General features: G+C 52.9%; 1 protein-coding gene and 1 long non-coding RNA gene across 3 annotated transcripts in view; one reads left to right on the forward strand and one right to left on the reverse strand.

Moving 5' to 3' along the window:
- Positions 1-20,844, forward strand: part of LOC116459102 (cadherin-23) — a 317,512-nt gene that overhangs the window by 111,986 nt on the left and 184,682 nt on the right. For both annotated transcript variants that reach the window (XM_058436324.1, XM_032139382.2), the window contains exons 4-6: positions 2,653-2,795; positions 3,520-3,567; positions 3,686-3,778. In XM_058436324.1, coding sequence (XP_058292307.1) covers positions 2,653-2,795; positions 3,520-3,567; positions 3,686-3,778 — 284 coding nt within the window. The remainder of the gene's footprint in view (positions 1-2,652; positions 2,796-3,519; positions 3,568-3,685; positions 3,779-20,844) is intronic.
- On the reverse strand, positions 743-4,487 carry LOC116459155 (uncharacterized). The gene is made up of 3 exons (XR_004245472.1): positions 4,345-4,487; positions 2,486-2,581; positions 743-928 (listed from the first exon to the last, which is right to left on the reverse strand). It is a non-coding gene; the product is annotated as an uncharacterized LOC116459155 (long non-coding RNA).

Below are 20,844 nucleotides of genomic sequence, written 5' to 3' on the forward strand. Positions count from 1 at the left end.
GCCGGACATGGTGGCTCACACCTGTAATCCCAGCACTTTGGTAGGCCGAGGTGGGCAGATCACTTGAGGTCAGGAGTTCAATATCAGGCTGGCCAACATGGTGAAATCCTATCTCTACTAAAACTACAAAAAATTAGCTGGGCTTGGTGGCGGATGCCTGTAATCCTAGCTACTGGGGAGGCTGAGGCAGGAGAAGCACTTGAACCTGGGAGGTGGAGGTTGCAGTGAGCTGAGCTCATGCCACTTGCACTCCAGCCTGGGTGACAGAGCGAGACCCTGTCTCCGAAAAAATAATTAATTAATCAATCAAATGCTGCTCCCAATGTCTTCCTGTTTGTTTTAGTATAAAACACTTATTTGTCACCGGGCAGTGCAAACGCTTTGGAAAGATGTGCTTGGTTTATCTGTGACTTTCGCATACTTCCTCTTACACCATCTAGAAAGAGCAATGAACTGGGAATCTGGGAGTCTGGAAACTTGGATTTGAATCCTGCCTTTGTGGCTCACCATTGTACTTTGGGCAACTTGCTAAATGCCTTCAGCTTTTCCAACTCTGAAATGGGAGGGTTGGGCTCTGAAGATGTTCCAGGATTTTACTCCTCCTTCTCACCTTCTCCCATCACCTTGGATGCTGCCATTTCCTGCTCTGCTGTTCTGCTGCTTGACCTTGGAGAAGCTGCTTCGCCTCTCTGAGCCTCAGCTTCCTAATCTGCAAAATGGATAGAATAACAACTACCAAACAGACTTGCTGGGAGGATTTAATGAGAGAATCCACATGAATGGACCTTGTGTCTGGCATATCATAAGAGCTCAGTGAATGTCCAGTGTCTTCCTTTTCCAAATCTTGGGCTTCTCATTAGGATCCGATAGGTCATGTCCATGAAGTCCTGAATCTTGAGTTTACATATTGAGTGTTGAGATATCTGTGCTGTGGAAACAAATGTAGGCTCTGAGCCCCAAATGCCTGGGATGTGGATTCCAGCTCTGCCATTTGCTGACCATGAGGACATGGTAATCACCTCATCACTCTTTGTTGCCTTATCCATTAAATGGGGAGAATCGCGTTATGGACTGAATTAGTGCATGGAAATAGCTCAGCTTATGCCTGGCTTATGATTAGGGCTCAAAAATGTTAGCTAGCATCATCATGTTAGAACTGTCCTAAAAGTTCTTTTCTAGATAAAATTCTAAGAATTTGGAATCCTTTCTTTCTATCTAGCTTGATTTTCAGAGCTATTCGGTAAATGTGAGAGTCTGTCTTATTTTATAGGGGAAACTGAAACCTGGAAATAAGCGATTTGCCTAAGGCCATGGCTCTGATCTCCTCACCCCTTTGAGAATCAGATGAAGACTATAGACATTGTCTTCAGAAAATGACGCACTGTACACTTATAACATTTTGTATACAGTTCTGGTGAGTTTAAGGACCTCCTGAAGCTAAGGAGACCAACCATCCCAGTTTGCCTGGGGCTTCCTGGTTTTAGCACATGCGCTGGGATATGCTTCAGTCCTGGGCAAAGCAGGGCAGTTAGTGACCCTACCTGAAAGCTACGCAGGGGAGCTGTGAGCCCCAGGAGATGATGCCCTGCACTTCTTAGGGAGGGTATAGACCAGGCCTGCTGAAGCCTAGGTGCCCTCCGGCCAGGGCTTTGCTTCCTGGTAAGAGATGACACCTGCCTCTCAATCCCCTTCTTGAGGATGGGAACTAGACCTTGTCCCCCAGTTCTAGACTGGAGTTCCTTGAGACTGAGCTACATCTTCTTAACCTCTGTGTACTCCAGTGCTCATCATAAGGCCAGCACCTTGTCACTCTCGAATGAATGCCAAAAGATTTTGCAAAGTATTCTGAATTAGAAAAGATGCTTCCATTTGCAAAAGACAGAAGTCCAACTAAACTGACTTAGGCCAAAGAAAAGGTTGCAATGGCAATTATTAGCTCATATAGCTGAGAAGTCCAGAGGATGGAACTAATGTCAGGCAGAGCTGGTGACAGACCCTCAGAAAGCCATCAGGAATCTGTCTCTCCATACATCATTTGCCTCTGTTTTCCTCTTTGTGTGCTTCATTCTCAGGCAAGCTCTTCTTGTGTGGTGCCAAAGATGGCTGCCCGCAGTGCCAATGAGCAACTCCCATGAAAGAGAGCTCCTCTTTCCCAGTAGTTTCAGCAAAAGTCCCAGGGCTGGCTTTGATTGGCTAGTTTGGGTCACATGCTCATCCCTGAACCAATCATCATGACCAGGGAAATGGCACACTCTGATTAGCTAGCGCTGACTTATGTGCTCATCTTGGAACATAAGACTTGAAATATTGGGGGCCTGTCCTCATCTGAGCCACTTGGAGAAGGAGGTCTTCAAATTAGAATCAGAGAAAGGGGGGCAGGCAGAAGTCACAACTGTCTTTTACACACCCAGAACATGGTGAGTGGTGGTTCCCTGATACCATCATGACACACTGTGATAAGTGGACCAGGGTGGTGGTGGGGTACCTGGGTCAGAGCCCACAGATGCGCCAGGGCCTTGTGATGATCCGTGGCCTGCTGGAGGATTGCTGAATGGCCACTCCCTGCTGAGAGTTCAGCCACCTGGACAAGGTAGGAAGGCATAAACCTGACCTCCCTTATTTTCCCTCTGCTCTCTCCCTTGGCTACTCCAGGTTCTTCTGTGACCCAGTTGCTGGCCCGAGACATGGACAATGACCCCCTGGTGTTTGGTGTGTCTGGGGAGGAGGCCTCTCGCTTCTTTGCAGTGGAGCCTGACACTGGCGTGGTGTGGCTCCGGCAGCCACTGGACAGAGAGGTATGACTTGCCCATACCCCTGCCCCAATTCTCTCCTGGGACAGGAGGAGACACTGGGGGAAGGATGGCCCACCATCTTTTGGGGTCTTCCTCTAGGACCCCATTCTGACTCCAAAGTGGCATCTTCCTGCCTGAATGGTATTCCTCTTCAAGGGCCAATGCTGGTGTCTGGACTTAGGGTTGGAATGGGTGGCTAGAGGTGTCTCCAAGCAAGCAGCTACATTGGAGAGGCAAGAGGGACAGTGACCCTGGGTTCATCCCTTGTAGAATGGGGCTCCGTGGAGGGTACAAGTCTACCCCTACCCCCAGTAAACATTCCCCCAATATCCAGCGAAGCAGGAATTGACGGCGTGGTAGCCCTTAGCAAGTTAAGGTAAAGGTGTGAACACATCCCCAACCCTTACCCACTCCTTGCGCTTGAGGAAGGAACCACAGAGGTGTGTAGTGACTTGCTCAGTGTCACACAGCATCTTAGAGGCAGTGCCAAGACTAGCACCCAAGATGCTTGGCTTCTTTTATTGCTCTCTTAAAGCAAGGATCCATATTCCACACCTGCTTCCCCAGCCCAAAGAGCAATGCTGGTATTTTAGGGAAGCCTTTGGGTGCCTGGTTCCAGGCAAGCTCCTAGGGCAATCCTGGGGCCCCTCCCGCCCCATTTAGGGCCCAGGACCCAGGACCTCAGCACCGCCTAACTGCCCCCCTCCCTCTCTCACTTTTCTTCCAGACCAAGTCAGAGTTCACTGTGGAGTTCTCTGTCAGCGACCACCAGGGGGTGAGTGTCCGCTGGGGCCCTGGAGGCATGTTCCTGGGGTCACAGGATTTCTGGACCCCTAGGGTGGAAGAGGCCAGAGTCAGGTGGCAGCGCTAATTGCCTGCCTTTCTCTTGCCAGGTGATCACACGGAAGGTGAACATCCAGGTCGGGGATGTGAATGACAACGCGCCCACATTTCACAATCAGCCCTACAGCGTCCGCATCCCTGAGGTAGGAGCCACTAGGGTCGCCCTTGGGGGTATCAGAGACCTGCTGCTCCCCAGACCACCATGGTGTAGGTGAAGAGTCAGGTGGGGAGAGCAGCTCTGACTCTTCTGCCCAGACCTCAGCCCAGGTGCCAACTCTGAGCAGGTTGGTGAACATGCTGGTACCCTGGGGATTGGGGCCCAGTCTGGGGTTGGGAAGAGCAGTTGGGCCAGTAGGTTGGGAGCCTCATGCTGGAGGCTGAGCCCCACGCTTCCAGCTGGAGTCAATGGTGGGACAAGAGTTGGGAGAAGCATGTGTTGCACCTTCTTTCCTTCCACTCATATCCAAATGTGGGCCTTGGGCAGGGTAGGTGGACAGGCCTAACCCCAGACTTTCCTGCTTTGACCAGACTCAGGTCCCTCCAGGACTCAGGAAGCATACAGTTCTAGGAAGGGGCTTTCCCTAGCCCCACGCTCTCCACCATGGTCTCCCAGGCCCCTGTGCTGTGTACTCTGAGAATGTTTGTATGAGTGCATACGTGTAAAATCAAGCCATTGCTGGTAATTGAGAAGTACAAATTATTGCATTACAAATGGTTCGTTAATAAGCTGGCTGCCAGCTCCCGATGGCACCAGGGTTCCCACTGCTTGCGGCCCCTCACCTGGGTGGCTGATGGCCGTCTCATGGTCTGGCAGTTAGTGATTCAAAGACTCTGAAGTGGGAGGGTAAAGGGCTTCTCACTGGGTGTCCCTCGGGCCTGCCCTTGGGGTTTTGGGCTAGGCGGTGGCAGTGAAGGGTTGGGATGGGAACAATGGGAGGTAGAACCCTCTGGAAAGGCAGGTTGGCACCATGTCATTTGAGTTCTAACCCCTTGATCCAATGACTGATCAGGGAGTAAAAAGTCCTGAGAGAATATTGTGGTCAGTTCATGGATGAGGCTGGGCATGGGAGAGTGACTTGCCTGAGGTCACACAGCTTTAACTTCAAGCCTCCTGGCTTCTAGGGCAGGCTCAGCCTCCCTCGAGGGTGACGAGATCTTGCTCATACACCCCACTCCCTGGCCTCTGTTACTGAGCTGCGAGCCAAGGGTCCTATGCTGGCACCAGATGGAAGAGAGGACAGATGTGCAGGTGGGGATGCAGCGGAGGCACCATGCCCTTCGCCTGCCTGGGGCGGGAGAGAACTGGGGAGCCCGCAGTCCTAAACATGGGGGCACGGTGCTCTGAGCTGTGGCCGGTGTGCCCAGGGACTGCAGCTTGGCTCCTGCTGTCTCTCATTTGGAAGTCTCCCTAATTTAATTAAGGGTCTCTACGTGCCAGCCTGCACTCCGGGTCTGGGCTCAGAAACCAAGGGCACGGCTCAGAGTTAATGAGCCTTGGACCCATTGCTCAGCTGCCATCCTGGCAGGCATGGCTGCCCTCTCTTCCCTCTCATGGGGCAGCAGGGAGCCGCACTGGCAAGGGGACGAGGGGTCATGTCCCTCCTCTCCCACCCTTGGGCTGGGGGCCAGCCTTTTCCACTCTCCTGCTTCAGGAGATGTGACTTCCAACACTCGGCCCTGTTGGAATCCCCTGGGATTCTCCAAAGGCCTGTGCCTCCAAGGAGAGAGTCTCTTCAAGTCATTCATTCATTTATTTAACAAATATTTATTGAATGTCTGCTGTGGGCTTAGCTCTGAGCCAGGCTGTCATTGTGCAGAGACCTGGGAGGCCACAGGAATGTGGAATGGCAGGAGTTAGAACTAGAGGCAAGAGACCCTGGCTCCAGCCCCTGCTCTGTTCCCAGCTTGCTGGGTGTGTTCGGGCATGTCACTTCACCTCTCTGTGCCATGGCCCTCCTTATCTAGTAAAAACAAAGGGCAGGTGGATAAAGTGGCCTGCGTGATACCCATCTGACAAGGAGAGGGTAGGCTGAGAGGGGCCAGCTGCAAAGGACACACTGTCCTTGGAGGAAGGCCCACGTGGTTTACCTGCTCATGTGTAAACATCCCCGGTTGCTTTAGTGGCCTGATACTCGATGCCCTGCTTGGGGCTGCTCAGTGTGGCCAGTGGGGATGTGGTATCAGCTGGACGGAGGCCTGGCTACTCCTGATCTGAGGTACCTTGGCATTGACCAGCCCTGGCCTGGTGTGGTCACCTGAGCTGGAACCTAGCTACCTGCCTCTGACCGCGTCTGGGGTACCAGCCCAGAGTCTACTGGCCCCTGGCCTGGAAATGAGCCCAAGGTTTCCTGCTTGCATTGAGGTCACCCTGGAAACCCCAGGCCCCTGCCCTTTAGAGTGTGATTCAGCAGCAAAGGGTCCTGCAAATGTGAACAGGGTGAGGATGCAAGCCAGAGAAATGGGGTGAGGGAGCACTGCAGACCCTGTTAGGTGTGAATGCCAGGGTCTGCCAGGGTGATCAGAGAAATCTCAGCAGGCTTCCTGGAGGAGGTGGGTTTCCAGCAGAGTCTGGCTGAGGTAAGCAGTGGTTGCTCTTGTGCTGTCTCGTGGGAAGAGAGAAACTGGAGTCAGGATACCTGGGTTCTAGTCTGCTGGCTTCAGGCCCTACAGCTTTCAAACTAGGGAGTTGAACCCAGCCCCTTCCAGGGCTGACATCCCATGATCAGAGGATGAAACCCAGCAGGAGAAGCTCCTTCCCATCCTTCAGCACCTTGTCGTTCTTTGCAGGATGGCAGAGAAGCTCTGGTGGTCGCCTCCATCCATTCAATTCCTCTCTTGGCCATCTCAGCCATCTAGGGCCCTAATAATGATAGAGTCTGTTGTGTGCAGAACCCAGGGATTGGCACAGGGAGTAAGTTACAGGGTGGCAAATCCAGGTCTATCTAAGGAAGAGCTTCCTAATAATAAGACTGCCCACACACACACATGCACACACAGTCTATGCCCCTGCCTTGCTGAGAATGTGCTGAGCTCCCCATCTCTGGAGTTATGCAAGCAGAAGTAGAAGGACCACTTCTCTCCAGCCATCTAGCACTGCGTGTTGGGGAAGTGATGAATCGGGGGTCCCAAACATGCCCCAGCAGAATTTCCCAGGGGACTGGTTAGGACCCCTGCAATTGTGAATCAGTAGGCTGGGGAGAGCCAGCCCATGAAGCTGCATTTTTTACAAACTCCTCTGGTAATAGTGAGAACAGCCAGGTCTGGGGAGCCTTGGAGGATCCCACTAGAGGTGTTCTGAGAGGTGCTGAGGGTAGCCCATCTTGGATGTGGACTTTCAGCCCCTCCATGGCTGCCTGGAGACATGGCCCACCTGGACCCAAGTCCTCAGGCCAGGAACAGCAGGGAATGGGAGGCGGTTCAAGGCCAGGCATTGCCCCGCTGCCTGCCTCTCCTGGGCCCCCACTCCCTCTGAAAGCCTCTGCCGGGTCCAGCCCCCAGCTCAGGAGAAGCTGGGCAGGTGTGTGTTTGAGTTTGTTTGTTCTCGTTCCCCTCCTGCCCACCCCAATCCCCTCACTAAGCTGTTCTCCATGTAATTATCCATTTTATCAGGGTGAAAGGCCCTACAATTCACTTGTCGAAGTCCTAACGAGGCAGCGTAGATGCTTTCAAGTCCGTAAAGAAAAGGGAAATCCTGCTAGAATTGGCAACTTAATTCACCAAGCCAGCCTCGACAGACCTCATTAAGTCCCCGTGTATTCATTTCAAGCTAATGGCTGTCATGCTGACTGCTGTTTGATTTGCTGTAATAGACTTTTATGGCGTTCCAATTTGCTCAAACGTGTTTGCCTGTGTCTGTGCCCAGCGGTGCTGCTCCAGTACCTCTGTTAGGGGCGCGTGCCCGCCTCGCTGACCTTCAGCACTGCCCCCTCCCTGCTCCTCCCAGGGCCACCCCCTCAGCCCTCCAGTGTGCCCCGGGGAGGTGACTCTGGTGCTGGGGTGTTTAGGCGGGAGGGTGGGTGTGAGGTTAGAAGTCAGGTGGTGCCAGGTGGCTCACTGGGTCAGGGAATCTGGAGGACCTGCTGGAGTCTCAGAGATGGCCGTCCTTGAAGTTCTGACAAGTTCAGCCTCCTTAGCTGGGCAGTCTAGGCCTTTATGCATCTAGCATCAGCCTACCTTTCCCAACTTATTTTTCAGTATTCTCTTCTGCTATTCCTTCATATGAACTCTCCTATCAGCCATAGAGCCGATTCAATGGCAATGGATACCTGTCTGTTTCTCTCTCTCTCTCTCTCTCTCACACACACACACACGCACACGCACATTGTACTTTTCTAACTAGTACTGGAGTTCAGCCTAACTCAACTCTGCCTGTTGTTCAAAGCCCACATCTCACCTACCATGCTCGGATCTGCCCAATTTTTTTTTTTTTTTTTTAAATGAACACAGCAAACATTTGTTGAACAGCTACTGAGCAGGGTCCAGGTATTCTGAGCTGACTTGGGCATGCAGGGTAGGAAAAAATGCTACCGTTTCCCAACTGTATGACTTTAGACAAGTGACTTAACCTCTCTGGATTTCAGCTTTCTTATCTGTAAGATGAGCAACAATATCTGTCTTGCAGGATTCATGTGAGAGAATGTAGCTAGGAAAAGTCCTTAGCACAGCCTGTGGCTCGTAGTGTATTCAATAAAATGCTGACGATTAAGACCAAGGTCTTTGTCCTTGGTGAAGGCAATTTTACTAAGAGAAAGTCAAGTAAGTGAATGTCTAACTACATCTAAATGTATTAAATGCCACGGTAGCTTTGTATGTGCACAGCGTATTGGAAACAGTGTGGTCTGTACATGGGGGCTATTTGTTTGGGGCCTTAGAGGCTGAGTAGGAGTTTGTTAGAGAAAGAGACTATGGTGTCTATGAATATCACTCACTTTCTGGGATCCTATAGCTTATTTTCATATATTGGAATTTCCCAGAGGAAAGTCAACTCTGATTTATGATTAGAGACACTGCTGAGGAGGGACAGTGGCTAAGTGGGTGTGTGTCCTTTGCAGGTCCCCACTGTTACCTCACAGAAACAAAGCCAGGCTGGAAGTGAGCCTCTGGGTCCTTGCCCAGGTCTCTGTGACAGGTCCTGCACAGATCCTTGTCCCATGGCCTCAGGTGACCAGCTTGAGGTGGGGATGAGTCTACGATGGGGAAGGGCTGGAGCTGGGGTGAGATCCTGGGAGCCTAAGAGATGGAGGGTCCTTGCCTGAGCCTCAGTGCTGGTTGGGATCAGGGTCAGAGCTGAAGCCACGCCTCCTGGCCCAGGGCCCCACTAACCTGAACCACCTCTCCGTGTCCCTTAACAAGGATGAAAGCTGCTCATTCCCTGTACCTCCTTACTAGAGATGGGAAAGCAGAGAGAAGGGTATCCCTGGATGCCATTTGTCAATGAAATCAAATACGTAATTTATTTCTATGGTGACAGTGATAATAAATTAATTGTTGTTGTTGGTTTCCTGTGTGCCCAACACTCTTTTCTGCATGGGATCTCAGGGAGCCCTCACCATCACCTCCTGGGGCAGCCACTCTTGTCATTCCCATCCTACAGAGACAGACATTGAAGTAGGACAGTTACGTGGCGTGCCCAAAGCTAGTCAAGGGATGGAGCCAGGATTAGGAGGCAGGCCTGGGGTGGCACGACTTTTTGACAAGTAGCTTCACTTCTACCTGCAAAGTAGAAATAATTATACCTGCCTTGCAAACATTGTAGTGAGGATTAAGGTAAATGAGATCACTCACGTAGAGTGCTCAGCCCGGGGCCCGGGATAAATGCGTGCTCAGGAAATGGTTGTGGCTGTTGTTTGTACATCCATCTCTCCCGCCAGACTAAGCAAGGACTGAGCTTGGTCATCTGTGCATCCTCAGCACCCTGCCCCGGGCCTGGCGTATGGACTGTGCTCAGTGTCTTTTGAGTGAATGGAATTCACGAATGCAGACAGCCATGCAGCTCCCTCTGCCTCTTGGGTGGTGTGAGGACAAAAGGAGCATTTACGCAAAGTGCTTTGCCTCGGCCAGCTGGTCTACCGAGGTGAGGGCTTCCTTATTGTACATGGTCCAGGGCTGGGCGAGGAGCGGTGAGGCCTAGCACTGAACTGGCAAGGGCACTTTCACATGTGCCCTGCACTCCACTTTCCTCCCAGACACTGAAAGCATCCTTGCCCTCTGCTGGTGCCCACTAGTTCCTGGATCTCAGCCCTGTCATCCTGTGTGCTTTGGCATGTGAGGAGCCCTGGAGTGGTGGCCAGACAGGGTCCAGAGCATGCAGAGGTGGATTTGGTCCAAGAGGCCAACTTATTAGCACCCACCGCAGCCAGCAGCAGTGCCCCAGCTACCTTCCCGCATGGCGTGCCTGTCAGATGCTGAATGATTTATGAACTGCATCCTCAGGTTGCAGCGAGAAGCTGCGGGGGTAGATGCGAGGGGGCTCCCACTGGCTTGTGCCTGCCGTGGCCCCGGAGGTGACAGCTCCACTCATGAGCGTGTCAGCTCCCACGCCAGGAGAGGCAGCCCCTTGACAGGCCATATTAATTTATACCTTGGGGCCACGGGCCTTGGCGGCCCCTCTGCATCTATAACCATGCACCTATTGATCTGGGAGAGGGAGACCAATAAATCATCGCAGGGGCTCTGGGCTCCTGCAGGCCACAGCCAGAGTGGGTTTTTCTGGCTGAGCGGCAGCCCCAGATGATGTCTCTATGGCCCTCGGCGACCACCCTGAGGTGCCTGCCCCTTCCCTGGTCTGTCCCCTCTGTCAGCACAGTGACACATGCCTGGAGCCCTGCTCTCTCGCAGCAGGCAGATGCCATCGCCCGCAGCAGCCAGGACAGCGAGCTCTGGGCTTGTAGTGGTGAAGCGACATAGCTTGTGGGCAGAGCAGCAGGGCTTTCTACACAGTCCTGAGGAGTGCGTGTGTGTATGTGTGTGTGTGTGTGTGTGTGTGTGTGTTCTTATTTAAATAATATCATCTTCTGTATCTCCCAGTGTTTTCATTATCTTTCATTTGTCCTCATGACAACTCTGTAAGTTAGGGGGGAATTATTCTTTCCATTTTATAGATGAAAGAAACTGAAGCCAAGACAAATTCACTGACTTCTCCAAGTCCCCCAGAATCAAATAGGCCTGCAGCATGTTCCTTCCTGTGTCCTGCCTCCCAGAGGGCCCTTTGAACTCGTTCTCACCTTCCAGCATCTTTGCATGTATCGTTTTGCAATTTGCCATGGCCTGCTTTTGATTTGCCATAAGTTGCAGGGGTGAGGCCCTGATCCATCCCTGGCTGGGGGAAGCGACAGGGAACTCTGGGCCTCATGCACAGGCTCAGGGGTTCCAGTGGAGAAACTGTACTCAGAGCCCACTGCTGGCTCTCTGCAGTGAGGACCACGCCTGCTAGGCATCATTGTGTAGCTCAGGACCCAGCCACGGTCATAGTGACACCCCTTCCTTGTGGCCTGCAGTGTTAGTGTGCCGCAGAGGCACCTCCGTGATTTCAGTCATCAACTGTGCACACAGCATTGTTTGTGAGAAGCAGGTGATGACCCTTTCCCCTGCCCACACACACACAGGCTAAATGCCAGCCTGCTCCCCTTGCCTGCAGGGAAGATTCAACATTTTCTGCCACCTCCTTTTGGTTCTTAGGTGCCAAGGAGGGAGTCAATGGGGTCCCACAAAACCAGGGCCCCGAGCTCAGCCCAGCCACACACTCAGAAGCTGCTTGCTTCCTCCTCCACCCAGTGGGGTGACGCCAAGGACCCCTGGTCCCTCATGTCCCCTGTAACACCACCTCTTCCATGCCCATTGGGGGCGTGGCCAAGGCTGTGGGCGTCCTCCACCACCCTCAGCACCAGGAAAGAGGACAGCGCGGGAGCAGGAGATGGAGGGAGCCCAGCTGTAATTAAAATTATTATTTTGTTTTAATGGTAATAATGTTCTTAATTACATCGGTTTCCTCGCCGATTCTAGCTGGGAGTCTTTGGGGGCCCATATAATTCTATTGCAATGACTGCGGGACCCTCTGCCATGAATACGAAGCAGGGGGACTATGTGGAGCCCAGCTCTCAAGCATTAGGGATTCTATGGCACGCACCGGGACACCTTTTATTGTGCCCCCCGCCCTTTAAAATAAAGAACCTCTAAATGGAAGGAGATCATAGCTACCTGCTAGTTCTGCTGCAGTGTTGGGCTGTCAGCCTCGCACGCGGAGTCCATCTGCCATTTTTCAGCTCCTTTCTTTTAAATGGTCTCCTTGCCCCCGTGGTGGGGCCTGTTGGAGGGAGGGTACAGGGTCTTCTGTTTGTGTGCCTTTTCCTCCAGGCAGTGGGGCACCCCAAGTGGGGGCAGACTTAGGAAACCAAGGGTCTAGAAAGGCCCCACCTACAGCCAAAGGCAGCTTTGTATCGTGAGAACCTGTGTCCATCTGTGACGTGGGGATCAGACTTCAACTGCATTGTGATGGGGCTGTGCACATGTGGGCTCTAACTGCACACTGGGAGGCCATAAGCAAGGTGTTAGCCTCTCTGAGCCTCAGTTTTTTCATCTGTAAAGTAAGGATACACTGAGTTGTGAAAGTTTAATGAGAGCATGTGTGTAAAGCACCACACACATAGGTTGTACTTGGTAACTGATGGGTATTACCTTTTTTTCTTTTCTTTTCTTTTTTTTTTTTTTTTTTGAGACAGAGTCTCACTCTGTCACCCAGGCTGGAGTGCAGTGGCATGGTGCGATCACGTCTCACTGCAGCCTCAACCTCCTGGGTTCAAGTGATCCTCCCACATCAGCCTCCCAAGTAGCTGGGACTACAGGCACGTACCAACATGCCTAGCTAATTTTTGTAATTTTTGTAGAGACAGGGTCTCACCACGCTGCCCAGGCTGGCCTCAAACTTCTGGGTCCAGGCAGCCTGCCTGCTGCAGCTTCCTAAAGTGCTGGGATCACAGGCGTGAGCCCTCTCGCCTGACCTGAAGAGTATTACCATTGTTATGAAAAGCTCTGAGAACTTCAGGAAAGTTGCCTGGAAGTCCGAGGAGCTCAACAGATGGACTCATCCCCGTAGACTGGTTGGCTGAAGTCAGGGCATTGGTGATCAGGAAACTGACATTCCAGTGGCAGTCAGGAAATGTGTGGGAAACAGAAAACAAAGACATGGCAAGGGAAAAAAATGAAAGAGTCATCAAGAAACAGCTGGTAATAGGCCTGGAGTGTTCCATGTAGACTCTGTGAAACCAGCACAGGGTGACCCTGGAGGTGACTTAATCCAGGCGCACACTCTGTGGGCGAGCAACACACTGAGTAAGGGTCAAGGATCTGCCCAAGGTCACCCCGCAATTAGTGGCAAAGCATGGGCCATCAAAGGTGGCTGGGGAAGATTATCGGGAACTGGCTTCCAGAACCTATGAAACGGAGCCCAGCCCTGAGCCAGAGGCACAGCACTGCTTTCCCAGGTAAGGCCCGAGTGTCCAGAACAGGGCTGGGATGAGGGTCCTCCCCTCTGGGCAGCTCCCCAAACCCCATGAGTGGTAGGCCCGGACTGCCTTCTTGATGCAGGTCACAGGTGTCCACAGGTGTCTGATCGGCCACCAGCACACTGCTATTTTCTTCCTGTTTCTGGGGGCTCTAGGGTTTTTGTCTTGGTCCCTTCACTTATCCTAACAAGTTCAAGTATTGTCCAAACAGCCTGGGAACAGGCCTGGCAGCCCCTGTGATATGGAGGCCCACCACACAACAGGCTTGTTTTGATGTGTGTGCAGGCTGCCTGACCCACCTTGTTTTCTACCAGGAGGGGGAAAACGAGAGAGCGCGAGCTTTGGGTTGATGGAATTATTATAATTTCTCTGATTCCTTAGCAGCCTTTAATTACTTAGCAACTTTGTGGTGTTGGCTGGAAGCTGTGAGGGCTGGGCTCTCCCTCTTTATAATAACCTTAAGTGGAAGCCACCTGTCCATCTATTGAAAAGCCCGCTCTTCTCTCCAGATGAGATAATGTCACCAAGAGATGTCACCTGGGGCATAATCACTAGATACAATGTAATTGTCCCCACTCACTGTCTTCATCATTGATCAGCCAGCCCACCTCCCAGGCGTAGGGCACTGCCAGCCCCAGGGAGCCCAATGCCCACTCACGTCCTTGCCCTGGAGGGTTGTGGGCTCAGACTTGTCCCCTCTCCCAATCCTGCTCCCAAGAGAGAGAAATGGTGTGGGAGGCCTTTTCCCACTGACCCCTTCCCATCCCTGCACCTCCCAGTCTGAGCCCACACTTCCCACCATTGCCGACACAAACCCTGCATTTCAGAAATCCATCCCATCCGTGTGAGGCTTTGAGCCCCTGGTGTTCCTGTCATTCCTATCCCAATACCAAGTGGTCACTTTCCTGCGGCCCAGCCTTTGTTCCTGCTGTGCCCTCCCCTGAGAGGCTGCCATCCAAGCCCACAGCACCATCTTCCTTCCTGCCATGAGCCAAACCCGACACTTCCTTCCTCAGAACCATCTGGTGGGAAAGGGTAGGGGAGGTTGGTCCTTTATCCCCATTCTACAGATAAGCAAGCCAAGTGCTAGAGATGTCAGAGCACATATACCCTTCAGAAGCAGCTGCTGAGGGCTGGCCCCAGGCTCTTCACTTAGTCCTCTCTCCTCTGGATTTGGAGGCACAAGTCTCTGCTCCTTATACCCACCCATCTGAGCTTCTAAACCCCCCTCCCAGGTGGGCCCTCTGCCTCTTGACCTTGTCCCAGCCTTTCCTTCCTGGGGTGGCCCCGGCCCCCCACCTGCAGACAGGAGCGGTCGCCTGCCTGTGCACAGTAAGACAAGTGCAGCTCAACCCGGAGCCTTGGGCGAGTCGCCTCACTTCCAGGGCTCGGCTGCTCCTCTGTAAATGCTCATCCTGGGCCTGTCCACTCCATGCTGTCTGGAGCTTAAAGCCTCATGCCAGTGGCATGAATTAATTCCTAGAGTATTTTTTCTGGTGGCCCCCACAAGCTTACACAGGTTTTGTTTTGTCTTATTTTTTGAGGAAACGTATTACTTAAGCTTACATATGGAGAAGCAAATACTCATAAATATTCAGCTTTATGGGTGATTGCAAAGTGAATGCATTTGTGCAACTGCACCTGGATTGAGGAGCAGAGGAGCAGAGCCTTGCCAGCATCTAGAGATCCCACTGTGCCTGTCCCTGTCACTCTCCCTTCCCTTAAAGGTAGCCACTGTCCTGACTTCTAACCCTGTGGCTTGCTTTTGCCCATTGTCATTTTGTTATATCCATTCCAGTGGGTTTCTGTTATCATGTAAGCCCCTGGGAGCAGGCAGCCAGCTTCCTCTTGGGGGCCACTTCCCACACTGGTTACGAGCACGGTATTAGGAGTACCACAGAACAGTTTGAATCCTGCTCTTACCACTTACATCTGTGCGTCACTGGGAAGCTTACTGTCTCTGATCAAATGCGTGTGGTGCTGACACAAGGTCACCACTGTGCAGGTGATATGGGACAGTCCGCCTATACATTGCACGGACCAGGGGGAGCTAACCCCTGTGGTCATTACCTTGAGACACTCCCTCGTCCAGGGTCATCTTTCAGGTGGATATGGAGCTGCCTAGGCACTGGGATGAGAGGCTGGATGGGTGAAGGGGAATCACAGGGAGGTGAATGGGATGGGGGAAAGTTGGATTGAGAGGAAGGAGAAGGGAAAAAAGGAGAAGGGGCTTTTCCCCTCATACTGTTTCCTTCCATCCTCAGTGTAGTCCTTCCAGTTGGTAAGAAAGGTGTGATTGTCTCCATGTTAGAGCTGGGGAAAAACACCCAGAGAGGTTAAGTGACTTGTCCAAGATCACACAGCTTGTCTCACATCTTATTGCTCTTGTCTGCCCCCCAAAGCAAGCCCAAATGCATTTAACCCCCGGAGTAGCCACTCAGGGTTTGGGGTTTACTGCCCGGCTGCTGCCTTTAGAGGAGCCAGCCCTGAGACGAGAAGGTGGAAACAGGGAGGGTGTTTGGTTAGGGGAGGGATTCATCCAAGATGACCTTTATTGTGTTCCAGCACCTTCAGCCTCCCACAAAGCTGCTGTTCATATCAGCAACCCAATCTCAGTCCTGCATGGGAAAACACAAAAATCTTTAAAGGCTTCTTAGCGGCTTGAACTGATTGTTTTTTTCCTTTCCTGGTCAAGGCTGGGGCAGGGCCAGGGCAATGGGAGAAGAATAATAAATTCTTCTAAAGCATTGTCTTTCTCCTCACCTCCCCCCAGACCATCAGATCCCTCAAACTCGGGGACTACCAAACCTTAGAAAAAAATATTCCGCCCAACACAGCCCAAAGGATGGAGATGGAGGGAAATGCAATAGCAGCTATTGGGGCGGAAAGCTCTAAATGGTGTGGAAGTAATGCCTAAAGTGTGCTGGCGATTACAGACATTTCCACAGAGCCACACTCGGGAGGCACGGGTCGGCGCCAGCAGCCGGGGGGAAATAAATAAATAAGTGAGCAAGCCTCAGAGATCCCGTTTAACCGTTGCCGTGCAGAAGGGAGGGATGGGGCAGGTCACTGGTGAGGGGCAGGAGGAGGGTAGAGAGACTCATTCATGTATTCTCCATCCATCCATCTATTCATTCAAATGTATTGAGTTCCTGGGATGTGCCAGGGCTGTTGCAAAAACCTTTCTGTGGTGCTCTCAGGCTGACGACCAGAAGTGCGGAAGGCTGGCAGGGTCTCATCCCGGGCCCCTCTCCAGCCTCCCCTTAAACGTTCCTTCCCCTGCTCTTCTGTTTTCCTGCATCTCCACCTTCTTTGTGGTCCCCAAGGGCACTAGGCCACAGGGCCTTTGCACTGCCTTTCGACCTCCCTGAAACACATCACCCTCCCCGTTTTTCATGAACTCCCAACTTCTCCTGGGATCTCCCATTCCTGATTCATCCCTCCTCCCAATGCAGAAAGATTCTTCCGTTCTTGGGCTTTCAGAGCAGCAGAGCTTCTATAGCTTTGACCTTAAGGTGTAATTACTCACGTATATGCAGGACTATTTGATCACTGTTAGCTTCTCACAGGTGACTGGGAGCTCTGTGAAAGCAGGGGCAGGGACATGTGGCTAACATGTCCGTGGACGGACCCTCAGGGCCTGGTGCATGATGGGGACTCAGTGGATTTGTTGCATGATGCCATCCCTGCCCTCAGGGAGCTTCCTCCCCTTCCTCTGTAGCCCATATCCTTTAAGAGAGACATTCGATGAACCAGCCCTTGGTGTGCTCTCTTCCAAGACCCATGCTGAAAGTAGCTCAGAAGTGCGGTCCGAGCTCCCTGCCAGGCTGTGGGAGAAGGGCAGAGTCTGGCCTCGTTAGAGTCAAAGGCAGCTAGTGGCAAAAGGAGGATGTCTTGCTCAGGGCTACTGGAGGAAATCGCGTCATCTAATGGGGCTGGAGTGTGGTAAGCAGAGTAATGCCCCCTTATCCACCAAAGACGACCACATCAGAATTCCTGGAACCTGTGACTGTATGACCCCACATGGAAAAGGGGATTTCGCGGTTAAGGACCTCTCTGTGAGGCCCCTGTAATTACCAGGGTCCTTATAAGAAGGAGGTAGGAGGGTCAGAGGAGAAAACATGACAGTGGATGCAGAGGTGAGTGGGGGGATCTGAGGTTATTATGTTGCTGGCTTTGAGGATGGAGGAAGAGGACAGGAGCCAAAGAATGTGGGTGTCCTCTAGAAACTGAAAAAGGGAAGGAAACAGGTTTCCCTTAGAGCCTCCAGAAGGAACACAGCCCTGCGACACCTGGATTTTATTTCATTTTATTGTTTACCTATTTTTTGAAACAGTCTTACTCTGTCACCCAGGCTCTAGTACAGTCTCGGCTCATTGCAACCTCTGCCTCTCGGGTTCAAGTGATTCTGCTGCCTCAGCTTCCCAAGTAGCTGGGATTACAGGCGAGCACCACCATGCCCAGCTAATTTTTGTATTTTTAGTAGAGACTGGGTTTCACCATTTGGCCAGGCTGGCCTTGAACTACTGACTTCAAGTGATCTGCCCACCTCAGCCTCCCAAAGTGCTGGGATTACAGGCGTGAGCCACTGTGCCCGGCCGACACCTGGATTTTAGCCCCCTGAGGCCCGTGTTGGACTTCTGACCTTTAGAACCATAAGGTGATAAATCTGTGTTGTTTTAAGCCACAAAGTGTGTAGTAACTTGTTACGGCAGCCACAGGAAACTGATGCAAGGTGCTTTGGAGGCAGAGCAGTGGGACATGCATTCTAAAGTGCACCCCTGCAGCACCCCCAGGCTCTGCCTGCCTTGCTTCTCTGTGGCCCTTCAGGCAGGAGGATCGAAGCAGGTTGTCTGCACAGCAGTGGGAGGCTGGTGGTTGTTGGGAACAATCCACGAGGGCCAGCCGTGGGCAGAGCATCCAGGACTAGGGACGGCAGCTGGCTGGGAAGAGGCCCCATGGAAGCCAGCAGGGGTGGAGTGGTAGAGTCCAGGAGCCCAGAGCTGCCAGCTGCAGGCAGGAACCCATGCCGTAGGTGTGGAGAGAGGGAGAGCTGGCAGGTACGGGGTGCTGGGGGTGCTACATCCAACAAGTGGCCACCACGCTGCTGGGACACCACAGAGGAGGGTTCGGCAGGGGCCTGAGCATCCGTGATCCTCCTGGGAAACCTGGCTTCTTGGCAGCAGCCCAGAAACCAGAGAAAGAGGAGTCCCTGCTTGGCTTGCTACAGCAGAGTGGCAGAGGCATGCTGGAGTGTTGCTTCCATGTGCCAACCCCACCCTCATTCATTCATTCATCTACTCACTCACCAAACATTGCCTGAGGGCCTGCTGGGTGCCAAGCCCATGCTTGGTGCTGGGGACACAAGAGGAATGAATCCCTGGCCTCCAGCAGATCCTGGCTGAAAGCCTTCACCCACAGCAACAGAATGCAAGACCCAGTGCTTGAGGACCCAGACAGCCACCAGCAAAAGCTCAGCCCTCTGCATCGCTGAGGGGTGGAGCAGGGGGTTAACTCATCCCAGCTTTGGTACTACAAGAAAGCCAGGCCCTGCCTTGGTTCCCAAGTCCCTCGTCCTCCTGTGTCCTCCATGTATCAAGCACATCTTCCTCCAGGCGGTAGAATTGGGTCAAATGAGCTTCAGATGAGCCTAGCAAAGTGGCTGTCCCTGTCCTGTCCCACCCCTACACTTGCCCCCACTGCAGCATCCAGCGCTCACCTGCTGCTCTCCACGTGGGCCCAGGAGGCAGGAAGAGGGACTGCCTGGGTCCAAGGTGAGCAGAGGGACCTCCCCTGTTTCTGAGCTCTCTGCCTGCTTCTCTATTTCTGAGGTGGGCGGAGGCCCCAAAAGATGGAAAAGGGCTGCCTGAAATTAGGGGCATGAAGGAGGAAGGGGCAGGGCACAGGCCCGGCATGGGCTCAGATAGACTGTTCCATGCCCTGACCTCCTTCTCCAGTTTCTGCTTATGCCACTCGTCTGACACCTGGGACCTCTTAGTCTCAAGCTCCAGGATTCACAAATGATAAAAAATGGGGTCTGTATCTTATCATTTCCTTGAACCTCTAAAGCCCAGGGGTACTGGACGGAGGGGAAACGCTGAACAGCAATAATAATAACGATCATGGAGACCGCATGCGTCACTTGGGTGCTTTTTATAACCAATCTGTGGCCGAGGCATTGGGATTCTCCCCCTTTTAAAAATGAGGAAGCTGGGGCCCAGAGAGGTTAAGTCTTGCCCACGTCACAGAGCAGAGGTGGGATGTGGACTCTGTCAGTGACTCCTAGCGCCCCTTACCACGCTGCACCGCTGTTGACCAAGGGCTGGGCTGCAGAGGCGTTTATGTCTCGAGTGTCGGGTGCATGTGGCCGGGGTTCTCAGAGAACCCAGCAGATGACAGACCATTGTGAGAGTGGTGCTGGGCTCGTAGGGCAGGACGCCTGGACTGTGGCACCTTGCAGCCTTCCTGAGGTCTCCCGCCACCCCTCTCTCTCCAGCCCCACCCCAGTGCCCTAGGTCAGCATAGGACAGAGTGGAGTGGGGACGCCAGACACCTCTCTCAGTCTTAGAGAGCCAGGCTGGGCAGCTTGTTCCTGGAGAGACAGCCTCCCACCCCTGCACAGGGCACGCACGCGTGCACACACCTCAGCTGCCACAGCCGCCCTGCCTCCTTTTGTCCCGGGTGTCTCCCTCACGGGTCAGTGCTCCCAAGTGCTAAATCATGAGCAAATCGGCCACAGCCAGTGGGAGGCCAGCAGGACACAGGGAGGGGATGCTGCCATCAAGGCCATTAGCACTGAGCTGGCCAGGTCGACGCAGCACAGCTGATTGGAAGAGAGCAGCCCAGCCTCCTCCTCTGGGCCCTGTGTGTAGCCCTTCAAGGTGTGACGTGGGACGGGACACTGTGGGATGTGTGTGCTGTCTGATCATTCACTGGACGTGCACAGTTCATGGCCTGGACGCTTGGTTTTGTCTCCCCGTGAGAAGAGTGTCCACATGGGGACAGCTTCTCCCGTGCCTGGGGTGGTTTAGAGGTGTTCCATCTTGAAGATAGCAGAGAAGCAAGACCAGGGCACCAGGAGCTAGCCAGGCCTGGGTATGAATTCTGACCCTGCATGAGTGATTTCACCTCTCTGAGCCTCAGTTTTTCTCATGTGAAATGGCGACGATCACAAACTTTATAAGGCTTCTGCAATGCACATGAAGCACTTAGGAACAGGACTTGCCTGCTTCAGGGGACCCTTGCATGTCACTTCCAGCGTAGAAGAGGAGAAATCAGCATAGAAGAGGAGAGATCACCCGGACCCTTTTGGCTGGAGCAGACCTCACCTCCCTGGTTCCCATGGCTGGACTGGGATGTTTCCATATGCTTGGGGGCCTCTCATCTCATCTCTCTGGGCCTCAGTTTACCTATCTGTGCAGTGGGGTTAATAACCTTGACTCTGGCTAGCTTCCCAGCTGGTCAGTCTTATAAGAAACACATGAGCCAAAGGGTGTGTAATGCCATGTAAACCAAGAGGCTAGCTCCCCAGGCCGTGGCCTGGCTGAATAATGCCATCATGCCATGGCACTAAGAAGGGTCTGGTAGCATTCCTGTGCCCAGGAAGAGAAGACAGGGCTACCGTGACAAGAAAGACCATCCTAGGGTAGGGGGGGTATGTGACTCCACCGCCAGGCCTCTTGGGACTTGGGTCTCGGTGTTCTCTCCCT

The sequence above is a fragment of the Hylobates moloch genome, unplaced genomic scaffold (genome assembly GCF_009828535.3).
Source record: "Hylobates moloch isolate HMO894 unplaced genomic scaffold, HMol_V3 SCAFFOLD_3, whole genome shotgun sequence".
In the NCBI taxonomy this organism is placed as follows: Eukaryota; Metazoa; Chordata; class Mammalia; order Primates; family Hylobatidae; genus Hylobates; species Hylobates moloch.